The sequence below is a fragment of the Pogona vitticeps genome, chromosome 3 (assembly GCF_051106095.1).
Source record: "Pogona vitticeps strain Pit_001003342236 chromosome 3, PviZW2.1, whole genome shotgun sequence".
NCBI lineage: Eukaryota > Metazoa > Chordata > Lepidosauria > Squamata > Agamidae > Pogona > Pogona vitticeps.
The window spans coordinates 40,048,484-40,063,158 of record NC_135785.1 but is presented as its reverse complement, the minus strand read 5'-3'; the positions used below and the strand labels follow the sequence as shown (position 1 = coordinate 40,063,158).

At 38.2% G+C, this 14,675-nt stretch overlaps 1 protein-coding gene across 1 annotated transcript in view; it reads left to right on the top strand.

Moving 5' to 3' along the window:
* The window catches only part of CLSTN2 (calsyntenin 2), a 496,583-nt gene that overhangs the window by 174,717 nt on the left and 307,191 nt on the right, over positions 1-14,675 (top strand). The window contains exon 2 of the mRNA XM_072995959.2: positions 5,800-5,922. Within this exon, the coding sequence (XP_072852060.2) occupies positions 5,800-5,922 (123 nt within the window). The remainder of the gene's footprint in view (positions 1-5,799; positions 5,923-14,675) is intronic.

Here is a 14,675-nt window from a genome sequence, read left to right as displayed (position 1 = left end):
GGCCCCACCCCCAGGCCATGTGGTCAGGAGACAAAAGAAAGCCCAGGGGAAAAAAAAACTCAGCATGGCATCCATGCAAACAGACCTGGCCTTCGCCCTCAGCCCAGCTTCCTAGGGAAAAGAGTCCAGGGTCCTGGGACATGCTCTTTTACAGCAGGACGTCCCACCCCTAAGCCCCACCCCCAGGCCATGTGGTCAGGAGACAAAAGAAAGCCCAGGGGAAAAAAAAACTCAGCATGGCATCCATGCAAACAGACCTGGCCTTCGCCCTCAGCCCAGCTTCCTAGGGAAAAGAGTCCAGGGTCCTGGGACATGCTCTTTTACAGCAGGTAGTCCCACCCCTAGGCCCCACCCCCAGGCCATGTGGTCAGGAGACAAAAGAAAGCCCAGGGGGAAAAAAACTCAGCATGGCATCCATGCAAACAGACCTGGCCTTCGCCCTCAGCCCAGCTTCCTAGGGAAAAGAGTCCAGGGTCCTGGGACATGCTCTTTTACAGCAGGAAGTCCCACCCCTAGGCCCCACCCCCAGGCCATGTGGTCAGGAGACAAAAGAAAGCCCAGGGGAAAAAAAACTTATGGTCTAGTGTACAGTATTTTGAAAATTGAGAGTAGGAATATATGAAGTAGTGTCATATGTACCTTAGCCATTCCCAATAACAATATGTGTACAGTATATGGGTTGTTAGCTGTTGGATATGAAAAACATTTCATAAACAAGGACACAGGGACTTTATCTACCTGGGTGTATTCTTTTGTTTACTGTTAGTGTGTGATTGTATTTTCAACCTAATTAAAAATGTTTTTAGCCAAATATGTATATATGTAATAGTAATAAGAAATTATTTCAAAGCACGTTACCAAAGTGGGTAGTCTAGATGCTTATTAGCAGCCCTTTCAGTTTCCTTTTATGTGTTTATTCCCTTTGGTCAATTTGCTTAGGCATTGTGTGGGATCATCCTTAAGGAGAAAGGTGGGAAATAGCAAAGCAAAGCAAAGTGTGCTGTTTATATACCACCCCATAGTGCTTCAAGCACTCTCTGGATGGTTTACAAGTAATAAATAAATAAATAAATAAATAAGCATTCATTCATTCTACATATAATCATGTACTTAAAAATGCTGCACTGGCTAACAGTAATGCTAAAACGACTGTAGAATAATGAAATATGACAAACAAATTGGTAACAGCAAATAAGCAATAGCTCAGTCAGCAGAGGTAACAGACTGTAGCACAGTGAACCACTTAAAGGTAGTTGGGTAAAAAGGCAAGTCCCAGCCTGGTGCCAAAGTGTCAATACATTTGACACTGGATATATGCCTTGGGGGAAGGTATTCCAGTTCTGGAATGCCAGCATAGGGAAGTTTTTTCCTCTTGTCACCAACAGTATTTTAATTTTTTTTGCTTTAAATTGTTTTAAAGATCTTATGTCTTAGAATTGTTTTATATAAGTCTGTAACCCACACCCTGAGATCCTGTGATAAAGGGCAGATTGTAAATATTTTAAATAAATAAAATAAATCACAACACTGGTATAAACGCCAAGGTGCATTACAGAAAAAGTCATATCGATTTAGGACTAACGTCTGTCTTGTCACAACTTAACCTATGTTGTTATACGTTGTGGTCATCCAGCACTATCAAGATACAGAACAGCACTGAAACTAGCTTGGCAAACAACCAATTAAAATACTAGCACACTTACAGCAGGACACACATTCTAGAACTCAAGGGAAATCACTGACATTTTGAATTACCATTAGCTTTTGCCATGAAATGATTAATTTTCATCAATAACTTTGATACAATCAGTTGGAGAGAGTTTCTAGCCACCACTAATATCAAGAATTCATTGTGTCCATCACAGACACAATGATTAAAGGTTGCACCATTCAAATCTTGAACGAAATGTTACTGTTTAATTTCCATAATCATTAGAATTACTCTGAAATAAACTTTTGAGTGGAAAGAAGTGTAAAACTGACTTGCCCAGCTATATTTTACATTCCTCAACTGTACAAAACCCTAATTTCTATGCAAATAGACTACATTGTTGTATATTATACAGAAATTGAGAGGAGCTGGATTTGACAAAGAATAAGCAGGAGATAAGAAACCATTTTGAGTGCAATCCTGGGAACAAATGTCACATTGTTATGAACAAAGACTAAACCATTTAAGGTGTGTCAGAGTTTAATCTGAAGTTTGTTGATAGTCACGAAGAAAATATTCTTGAAAAATATCTTCCATGAAAAATGGAAAAATATGTGAAAGAGTGAAATGTACCAAGCAGCACACTAAACCATCAGAATTTCTTATTGTGGAAAATTGATAGTTGCCATCAAAACCGGTCCAACACATTTTAAGATTTGAAACAGAGCAGCAAATATGCTCCAAAGTCACAGTATCTATATTACCTAAATCATCTTGGAAAACAAGACAGAAAATCTCCCAACCACACATATTCTTCTTCTTCTTTGGCAGTAGAAATAGAATTATAATTCCAACAATTACCTGCCTAGGCAGAAGGAAGCTCAGCATAGTTCAAATCAGATAAAGAACATGGTTGTTGTAGGTTTCTCGGGCTGTTTGGATGTGTTCTGAAGGTTTTTCTTCCTAACATTTTGCCAGTCTCTTTGGCTGGCATCTTCAAAGGACAGAAGTTAGAACTCTGTCTGTGTTCTGGTGTAGTGATAGTTGAGTATCTACTGAGCTAGCTGTGGGATCAGCTTTTTGTCCTTTTCAGGAGATTGGGTGATTATGGTGATCAGAGTGTTTTTTTTATGGGTGTATTGTTGTGATAACAGGGGGACATGATCTGTCACTGTAATTGATGGGTGTTGTTAGCTAGTCTTTTGTGTGCAGTGATCACCTGTCCTTGTGGCTGAGTAGAGTTCGTTGACCCTTTGCAAGCTGTATTTTTCAGTGCTGGGAGCCAGGCTTTGTTGAGTTTTAAACTTTCTTCTCTTTTTGCTGAAGGTCAGCTGGTGTTTGTAGATTTGCTCATGTTGTCCAGTACTGTATTTCTGTGTTTTGAAATAGGATTTCGTGTCTAGCTTGTTTCAGGGCATGTTCAGCTACTGCCGATTTTTCTGGTTGTTTTAGTCTGCAGTGTCTCTCATGTTCTTTAATTCTGGCGTGGATGCTGTGTTTTGTGGTCCCAGAACAGTCTGGGAAAACCTAGGATGTCCTTCTCTATCTGTATCCCTCTACATATAAAAACTTGCATCTTTTTCAGTATAAGCTTCAATGTTTATACTTCCAATAAACCTGATAGTCAAGATCTACCTGGGGAAAAGCTGTAGCCAAGTAAAATATTACGTTCTCTATGCAAAAGGCTCCTTGGAAAATCTGTTTTCTCCAAGGAAGGTTGGGAAAGACTGATAGTGATCTACATGCAGATGGTTCAATAGTCTGAGACAGTAGAAAGTAGCTTTCTCTGCTGTTGTATTTATGACACACAACAATGAAATTAAAGCTATGCTAATATTTAATTAGTTTTTAAGATCCTGCTGACCTAAAATGTTCAATTGAAGCTTCCCACACCCCTGCCAACATTCTGGGGGAAGAGGATGACCCTTCCCAGGACTATACTAATTCTTTCTTTTTTTGGAAAGGGACATAATTCAGAAATTTTACAGGAACGTGTGGGTTAGTTTTTTATACGAGAAAGATCACCATTTCAAACATTTCCATTTTATTTGGTCCTGAATGTCCTACAGAAATTATGCTATATCATGAACCAATATGATTTCCAAGAGCACTTTTGTAGGCTAGAGAGAGAGAGATGGCATTCTTTCAGGACATCCCTGCTATCAGAGAGCGCTGTGATTAAAACTAACCAATTGTATCTTTGAACTTTTCTTAAAAGCTATCATTAAAAATGTTTTCATGTTTTTAGGTGGTCTTGCTTAGCTGTGAGAATAAGTAGTCTAGTGAAAATGGATGCATAACTATCTATTTTCAGGAATGGCAGATTATTAGATTGATCTAATCAAATCCGACTGTTCCAAAGAGGTCCATACTAGTTCACTATCCTGCAGCTAATGTAGTCGTACACTCTCTTTTCTTCTTTACCTCCCTCTCTCTATTTATATATATTTGTAAAACAAAACAAAAATATTTCGCTAAATTCATTAATGGCACTTTTTGAGTTCCCTGTGAGTGAAGCAGCAGTAAGTGCAAAAGAAAAATTTCTATATTTGGCAGAAGTAGTTGTAAAAAAGTGGCGTACAAAAAAGTATGAAATATTCATGAAATACTAATATTGCTTAAGAGGTGTACTACATTAAAGATTGATAGATTTATTATAGTATGAGCTTTCGTGTATTGCAATCTACCTCCTCAGACACATGGAACATAATACTGGCACTATAAGCTTATATATACAGAGAATAATAGAACAGTTGAGTTAGAAGGGGTCTATAAGGCCATCAAGTCGAACCCCCTGTTTAATGAAGAAATTCAAATCAAGGTATATGTGGGCTCACCACCTCCTGAAGTAATTAGTTCCATTGCTGTAGTGCTCTTACAGTTAGGAGGTTTTTCCTGATATTCAACCAAAATATGGCTTCCTGTAACTTGAGTTGATTATTATATGTCCTACACTCTGGGATGATTGAGAACAGATCCTGCCCCTCCTCTTTATGACAACCTTTTAAGTATTTGAAGTATGCTGTCAAATCATCCCTCTGTCTTCTTTTCTCAAGGCTAAACATGCCCACTACTTTCAGTAATTCCTCATAGGACTTGGCTTCCAGTTCCCTTATTATCCTTGTTGCCATCCTCTGAACTTGTTCCAGTATGTAGGTATCATTCTTAAAGTGTGGTGTCTGGAACTGGACACAGTACTCTGGATGAGACCTAACCAATGCTGAATAGAGAGGAGCTAGTACTTCATGAGATTTTGACACTGTACTTCTGTTGTTGTTGTTTAGTTGTTTAGTCGTGTCCAACTCTTCATGACCCCATGGACCAAAGCACGCCAGGCCCTCCTATCTTCCACTGCCTCCTCTGCATCTTTTAATTTCGTGGCTGCTGTCACCATCTGCAGTGATCATAGAGCCCAGGAAAGTAAAATCTACCACTGCCTCCATATCTTCCCCTTCTATTTGCCAAGAGGTGATGGGTCCAGTGGCCATGATTTTAATTTTTTTTTTTGATGTTGAGCTTCAGATCATTTTTTGCACCCTCGTCTTTCACCCTCATTACAAGGTTCTTTAATTCCTCCTCACTTCTGTTAATGGATCCTAAATTAGCATTTGCCTTTTTTTGTAGCCGCATCATTTTGTTGGCTCATATTCAGCTTGCGGTCTACCAGAATTCCAAGATCCTTCTTATTTGTAGTATTTGCTGAGCTATGTATCCCTGTTAATTTTTATTCTGTTGTTTTCAGAGTCCATTAAGATCTTTTTGGAGTTTTGTTTCTGTCTTTCAGGGTATCAGCTGTTTCACTCAATTTTGTGTCATCTGCAAATTTGATAAGCATGCCTTGCACCCCCTCACCCATTAACAAAAATGTTGAAGTGCACAGAGCCTAAGACTGAGCCTGTGGGGGCTATGTCCAGTAAAGTACCCCACTTGCAGATCAGGCATTAAGGGGGAAGTGACTCCTCTAGGCACCCCAAAAAGCTACTTCAGAAGGCTTGAAAACTCTTTTCAGTACATTTTCAGGAACAGAAAGGGCTATAGGGGAAAGCCAGATAGTTGGGATGCTGTTGGACATCAGATTTATAATTTATAATAAGCAACTTGGGGAAAAAACCCTTTATGCTGATGAAATCCATTTACTTTCTTTCTAGTGAACAAACACAAGCCATGGATTGAAACATCTTATCATGGAGTTATTACTGAAAACAATGACATAGTCATTTTGGATCCTCCACTGGTTGCTTTGGATAAAGATGCTCCTGTTCCTTATGCAGGTAGGAAAATAATGCAACACAACTCTCTGATTATATTGAGCAATTCAATATTAAATTTAACCAGTTGGTTGTATAAAGTATGTATATATTATGTCAGTAGTATGTAAAAATGCTGTGCTTCAATATTATATTTGCAGAACTATCTTATTTGAAATATGGGTCTATTTACCTTGAAATGAGATGTATTCCTGAATTGCTGTGCATTCATTATAAAGACAAAAGAGACTATAAGCAATGTAGTTTGTGATTCAGTAAGATGGATTTGTTTGTTTGGTTAGTTTATTGTTTGTTTGTGGAACTATCTGATCAAATATAAAATGTGAGTTTCTTAAGTAAATTATCAATTATGATTGCCTAGACTTTAATTTGTTTCTAGTCAGTTGGTGAGCTACATGAGGAATTCTTTACAGTCACTTACATCACATTTAATTGTGTTTTAAGATTTGTTTTAATTAGCTGAATCAAGACAGGAAATGTTCATGGATACCTGGTAAAATGGATTATTATAGGCATCTGTTATCAGAAAGGTTTTACAATTTTAATCTATGCTATCATATGATTATTCAGGACAATTAATCAGAAAATGATTTTTTTTAAGTGTAGGCATGTGTTCTGCTTGTTTTTTAATAATAAAAATATGTCAAAGTGTAGGATAAAATATATTCTGAAATTAACAGTTAGATCAATGCTGCATCTAATAAACGTATAAATATTACATATAAGTTGTCTTTAGAATCTGTTCTGCCTCCAATTATATGACAACTTTCTAAGATGCATTTCTAATAGCACTGTTTACAAAATCCGTTCTCTTATCAGCCTAAAATCAATGTCATAATGGTGTGTGCTGCCAGCATAATGCATCTTGCTGCTAGTTAATGAGTCACTATTTATATTTCTTGTCATTCAGAAATTGCATGACTTGGTGCACAGCAGGGAATACCAGTGGTGACTCATTAATTAGTAGCAATTAACTGCACTTGTAACAATGTCAATAACAGATAGAACTCTGGTCTGCAATTTGGAAAAACTCCATCATTAATCTGTAAGGATTTTCAGTCCATCAACTATATGGAGTGTCTACTTCAGGGGTGCAAATTTTAAGTAATAGAAATGTCTTGAAGGTGAACACACATTACGTACCCCGACTATAGTCACACTACAGCAGGCACATTAAATCAGTGGTGAGTTAATTTCTCCAAAAGTTCCATTGATTAACATGGGCCTATTCATGTTGCAACTTTAGTGTAGTAAATTAGAACTGGAGTAGGCCCATTTGAATCTGTGTAAATTACTGAAGAGTTGTCTTACCAAAAATCCAATTATTTAATGGACCTACTTACTAAGCAACATAATTTTAACCTTTATGTGTATTTCTACATGGTCTAGCAAGTACATTTTTAGAACCTTTAAAAGAGAAGATATTCTCTTTTAGAGAAGATATTCTCATAGAAGATATTCATAGTTTCAGCCATCACTGCCTGCAGTCCAGTTTTATCCCATTTTATTTCTCATTTGAGTTTTTCCTTTTTCCTTTTCTTTTCATTGATTTGCTTCTGGAATCTCTAATGGCTAAATACGGCATCACTGTCTTGTTTTTGTGTTTTTTGTCTTCATTTAATTGATGAGCCCACTTAACCTCAATTGCTGTATCTCAGATCTGTTCTAAATGTTATCATCCCTTTTATTGATTCTCTGCTGAATATCATAATATAGTGTAAGAGAAAAATTATAAACATCTCTCCAGTGTGAATAAATGAACCACATCTGTTTTTGTAGTGATTTGCTCATAGGACCTTTTTAAATGGTTATAGAAAGTTGCTATTCTATATATATAAGAAGCATGGATACCCATTTTTGTACCCAATATCTCTCCCTGCCTTTCTACATTACAGTTTCTGGTTCATGAGGATTTGCAGCATTAAGGGAAAACACTCTAGGACCAATCAATATGACCTGTGGGACTTTTGGGGTGGACCTGGGAAGGATAGTTCTTTCTCCAGTCTACCCTGAAGCTTTTATGAATGTCCCTCCCTATGGCAAAAGGCCATAGCCCTCACCAAATTTGAACAATGAGCAATGCACATTTTCAATGTACAGTGATGGAAACACAGTAACTGTTACTTAGTGCCCTAAGCTACTAAAAATATCAGCATCACATCATTACCTGTGTCTTTGTGGTCAATCAGCCTGTTCTTTTGTGCTTGTTACATGTATCACAAAATGAGAAAATAGTAATTTTGTAAAAAAAAATCCACAGACTACAAAAGACAAGATGGAGGGAGACACATGTTTGGTCTCTTTGTCTTTTTTCTAGAACAAAAATATCTTGGCAGGTAAAAGATGTCCAAACAGCCTATTTTGGGGTGGAAGGGGTGGGGTGAGAGTCTTTGCAACAAAGAAATGTTTTCTTCATGTTCCTAAAAGTACAATGAATCTTGTATCATCTGTCCTGACTCTATTATTAATTCATTTCTTTTGAAATTCCAATGTTGCATAAGAGGAAAAAATGTTTCTTTCTGACCATTGTGTCTGTGCAATAAATAATGGTGTACTTCGTATGATACAGTAGTACAATATTATACCATAGTGAGACTCACATTGACAGCTTTTTTGAAATAGTCTTTTCAAAATGTTTGCTTCTCTAAATTTGTGTGTACAGTAGGACCCCTTTATCTATGGTATCAGTATTCAATAATTCACTAATTGTAAATATTAAAAAAATCAAAATAAAAGAAATATTAAAAAAAATATTAAAAGAAAATTCCCAAAACCAATCCCCTGCAGATATGGGAATGCTACTGTATATTTGTTTAAAATGCACAAACCTGGAACATTTTTCCGAAATAAAATATGAAATGCCTCTATACCTTTGCAATAGTTTCTGTAATGCCTTTCTATTATTTGTTTGATATCTACAAAATCTTCCTGGACATGCAGGTGAAAATCATGACAACTTGTAATTTACATACATGTGCTGAGTAAAATATCAAAATGTAAACTATCATAATAGGCATGCTATTTTGTTTTACTATTTTTGTATAAATAAGGCAGGTTGATAGTTTGAACAGTATGCTACTTGGAAATGTTGACTCAATTGGTTAGCTGATTTATTAATAAAAGGATATACCATAGTGTATGGTTTACTTTGTGGTAAGAATCAGAGATGGGGATGATTCACCATTTGGCGAGTCGTCCTGCTTCATTGGTCATCAAAAGTTGATGACTCATGAAGCACAAAGTGGCCCCTTGAAACGATGAATAACGGATATCTTAAACAATTTGTGAGGGGTTTATTTTAAAAAGCACCCTGCCCTCCCTGCTGCCACCGCCACCCGTCTGCTGCCACCATCCCCCACTGCTGCACCACTGCCCTTAACCTGCCTTAGGGGAATGCAGGCTGCCTCTGCAAAGATGGTATCTGCAACTTCCCTACCCTAAATGAAGCCACACCCACCATCTTTGCAAAGGGCAGCCAGTTTCCCTTTTTACACGCCGTGGCTGTGGAGGCCTGATGGCAGCGACAATTATGGTAGGGGGGTGTCAGTGGAGGGGCTAAGATAGGGAGAGGAAGGGGTTGGGTGGCTGCCTATCGGCCCGCTGATCAGCTGATCAGCATCCGGTAGGCAGAATGTTTTTATTATTAGTATTATTATGAAGGAACGAATAAAATGGGGGAATATTCATCCCTTCATATTCGTAAGGGTCTCTGGAACCCACAGATATGAAGGGATGAATATTGAACAGATCAGCGATTTTCCACGAATATCATGACCCATTTTTTTATTCATCCCCATGTCTAGTAAGAATCAGTGAAATACAGAAATCAGGACTCATACTAGAATTCCACAACTTCTATTGTTCAGCAAATAAACTGCATCAAATAGCACTAATAGTCTAAACTTCAGTACTGTAATAAATAAAGGTACCATAGAAACATGATCATAGATTTCTTAGAATTCCAGCAAAGTAATTGTCAACACATGGCAAAAGACACTTCAACAGATACTGTTGCAATAGATATTAATTGATTCACTTCATGAGATAAAATTGTGGGATTGCTGCCAATATTAGTAACACTGGTAAAGTAGCTTAAATAAAGTCTTCTGCAGTTATTTTAAGGCAGTTGTTACGGGGTTTTCTAATGAACCTGCAGACTTATAATAGGGATGCAGAACATTTACCATATTTTTCCATATATAAGATGCCGCCATGTATAAGACACCCCCACTTTTCTAACCCAAAATTAAGAAATCTAAGTGCCTTTCCTTTTTCCTGCCTTCCCATGAGTCCAGAGTGACAGCTCTGACCATGCTCTTGAGGTGCTGTGAGGCTGGTTATGCCGCTGTCACATATTTGTTGATGAAAACATCACAGCTGACTGAGGGGTCCACAAAACCTACCCCCATGATCTTTCCAATTTCAAATTATAGTCAATATGTTGCATTAAATGCAATATTTGTGCTAGTTTTTTTCCTAAGTCTAAAGCCACCTTTTATGGATTGAGGAGTTGTTCCACCTCTTCAGTTAGATGGCTCTCTCTGTGCATTTCTTCAGTACAAAATGTATCACAATCATGGGTCTGGCAAAACTTACGCAGTAGTTCTTCTTAAGGTTTGGACACTTCTGTAGTAATAGAAGTCATCATTAATTTTGGCCATAACAGGGATCCCTTTGTCATTGATGACCAATTGTGGGCTATTGTCAAAACCAAATCGTCACTTATGCAGTGGCTTTGGTATAATGAATCACCTTATGCTGGTGTTTCTGGAGTGGAAGGATCTGCTGTCAGTGTCCTTCATATACTGTGGGGGATGCCTGAATCTACTTGCATTCTTTGGCAGGGGGACTCTTTCCATGTCCCTCATTTACTAGGATTAAAAAAAGCACAAATAAGCAGTGTCAGTTGCAGGCTGTATGTTAAAAATGACACAGAGTTTGGCTCTAATTCAATTGCATATATGAGAACAGTTCTTTGAAGCTGATTCAACTTTTGTATTTAACCAGACTGACAATTCAGAATACAGATCTATTCATCACACTTTCCCCTGCTTCCTATAACATGTGCTTCCATCTGAGGGGCAAAATACAAAATACCTTGAAACTTGTCTGTTAAGTTGACAGTATATTACAGTCCCCCATCAGGAGTTGTATACAAGATCAATTGTGCAACGTTTGCTTTAGTGTTGCAATGTCAAGAAGTGACAACTCCAGCATTTCAGCCACCAGAGCTGGGGAAAGAAGCACCACCACTGTCCTTGTCCCCTCATGATCCCCACTTCCTACTGCCCCTAGCGTGCATGCACCCTACTGACACTGCACAGCAGCATTTATATGAGAAGGAAAGAAAAAGAAGAAGTTCGTGGCAGCAGTAATCGTGACAGTGAGTTGTTTTAAATGGACATTGGCTCCCTGGCTGATATTGGAACAGAATGACTAGATCTCTGGATTGAAGGCATTGTTTAAGACTACATCAGTGATCTTGGGCCCAACAATGCAAGCCATAGGAAAATTGCTCTGAAAGGGGATCTGGCAGCTAGTGGCTATGTAAAACACCTCTGTGTTGAGATGATACTGTTACCCAACAATGGTCAATTATCTTGCAGATGAAAATCAGACAAGCATGTGAAAGATCAATAGCCAAGCTGCGTGGATGGGTATTGGGGCCACCTCACCCTGCAACACATCTTTCAGATTGAAGGAAAATAGTTATATGGAGAGTTTTGTACCACAGGGGGTTCCAGACTGGTCTTTTAGTTTAAAATGTCTCTCAAGTTGATATATACCTAGTGTGTGGATCAGGTTTCTGTACAGTGCCATCTACCCCTTCCTATTCACCAAGAATAATTCATATATTTGGACTCTTGTGTCTGACAAAAATGATCCCATGCAAAGATATCCTTCCTAGCATAAAGATTCTGTTACATCTGTTACCTTTGCAGACTGGTTGTAGTGACATTTCTGTTGTAGGGCATTGGCTCAAGCAGGGACCCCTTTCAATCCTTAGTCCCAGAATTCAATGAAGTCCTGCAGTGGAAGAACTCCCACCCGCATATACAACAAGCCCCTTCTTCGCCATTAGCCTTGTCACTGCTGTCCAATAAGAAAACACCAGTGAAATAAAAAAAAATTGTGTGATTAACAGTGTGTGAGGTAACTAACATTGTACCAGTTTGCCCATGTAATAAAGTGGATGTGGGGGTGAAAACAAATTTAAAACCATAATATTTGGGAAAGCTGTATAATGATTTGAGCAAAACCCAACATTTCAATGTAGCAAGATGGAATGAAAACACATATGAAGAGACCCAGAACAAGTAATTATGAATATCCATTTCTAAGGTCAGTGGTTTCCCTTTTATGTGGCAGTGGAGACTTAAATGAAGGTCTCTAAAATGGCTGTGCTCATTGATATTCATTGTGAAGTACAGTTGGAACAGCTGAGAGTAAATGGACTGTAGTAGTTAACTCTTCTTGGCAAAAGACTACAGTGAGTTGAATGAACACTTTGGCACCAGTTCAGAGCCAGATTTTATTATCTTGTACAGCTATTCTGTGCTGACTGTAATCACATGATAGTAATCGAAGGCCAGATGTCCCTGGTGAACCTTGACAACATATATAAACTAATTACTTTTTTATGTGCTATATCTTGGTTTGTTTGGAGGAGAGTACATTAAAGTGTTGTAGAATTTTAAATATTGGTAGCTTTAAAAACAACAAGAAATAGCATGCCAAGACTTATCGCAAAGTGACATTTCTATATTTCAAAGGAACTTAATTGTTTTAGCATTTGCTCATTTAAAAAAAAAGATTATAATTGTTCACAAATAGCAATGGGGAAAAAGTAGTTAATTTTTTGGACACATTTAAAAACTTTCCAGATGAAAATACCCTTAATTTTGTGTTCTCATGTCCAGTGTCATGGTTTTGCTAGCAACAATCCTATGCTAGTGGCAGAGGCTTCTTCTCTTTTGCTAATAGAAAGGAGGGGATAGACATGTTCCTGTGTCTTCTTCCATCTCTTTCAATAACATCAATTATGTTCATTTTGTATCTCATAGAAGATCATGGGAATACGAATGAAATAAAAACGTCTATGAAAATTAAAAAGACAAAAAGGAAATGAAGTTGCAATACTATATCCATTTGTGTAAGGATGAGACGCCAATGAACTCAGTGGTTGTGGTCTTGTGGTGTATTTCTGTATTCAACATCAGAGAACCTGGAACTTCCTTCCCATCCTCTTTCCCCTTCAGCTGTTGGTGATTGCATAAAAAAAAAACCTGCTCTGTAGTTTTCGTAGTCCTCTAGGGCAGGTTTTAGGGTACATGTGGAGCTGCCAGAAAAAGGGAGGTTCTTTCTTGTGCTGGAAAAAGAGGCATCTAGTGGAAATGAACTATTAGATCCTGGACAGTGGGAGTTACTTCAGAGTATACACACATAGGATTGTGCTGCTGCTGAATTAATACTTTAGAACTATAACACAAGGTTTTACAAAATCATAGGTCTATATTTGCCACAAAAGAGCAACATTACTATTTTAAGGCACTCTACGTTATGAACATTTTGGCTGCATATGCAATAATTATCTAAAACAGAACTTACAAATGCTCATAAGAGTGTATGATCGCAGAGAGAGATGTCACTTGTACTCTTTCATAAATTTGTATTTTCAGTCATGTGGCAGCCAGGGTGGTTGACCACCAATAGGAGTAGGCTGTTCTGCACATAGAGAATATTTGTAGTCAGTCTTGCTGTTGATTAGGCTCTATGGAGTTCTGAAAGAACAACAGCTCTTAGGAAGACCAGTGACTGCAAGGTAGCACGACAGCAGCTTCCTTGTTTTTGAACATGGAAAAGGGCTGGGGAAGGTAATTACAGAAGTAAACAACCAGAAAGCTGATTTGTAGACTTGAGTTACTAGGCAGCACCTCCTAGAATTCTGCCTAGAGAATTCCTGGAGAAGTCTGGGGTCTTGCAGCCCAAAAAAGAGTATGCCTCTGGTTATGATGGCACTGGCACTTAATTATCATAACCATCATCATCTTAGAACTATAGAACTCAAAGGGACCCTATGGAAGATCAAATCCAGCCAAGGACGCACAGTACAGAATTGTACTCCCAGTCTCTGGCTATGAAGTCAGATAACTAAACCATTGAACTATATGTATACTAGACAACCAAATTAAACATACATGGTCTGCCCTCTGAACAGCGAACAGATAGTCCAAAGTTAATCTGACATTTCTAAATAATGGCAAACATGGCAAACGTGGTGGCGCTGTGGGCTAAACCGCAGAAGCCTGTGCTGCAGGGTCAGAAGATCCGGCAGTCGTAAGATCGAATCCACGCAACGGAATGAGCACCCGTCGCTTGTCCCAGCTCCCGCCAACCTAGCGGTTCGAAAGCATACAAATGCGAGTAGATAAATAAGGACCACCTCGGTGGGAAGGTAAACAGCGTTCCGTGTCTAAATCACACTGGCCATGTGACCGCGGAAAGATTGTCTTCGGACAAATGCTGGCTCTATGGCTTGAAGAGCGGGATGAGCGCCACCCCCTAAAGTCGGACACGACTGGACAAAAATTGTCAAGGGGAACCTTTACCTTTACCTTTATATTCCTCTATAATACATAATAGTGTACTGCCATTTGAAACATGGTGAAAAACTACGAAATGCAAAGCATTCATCAAGAGGGAAATAATAAGTAACAATAAATAGTACATCAATCATGATTGTTCCTATCTTCCTT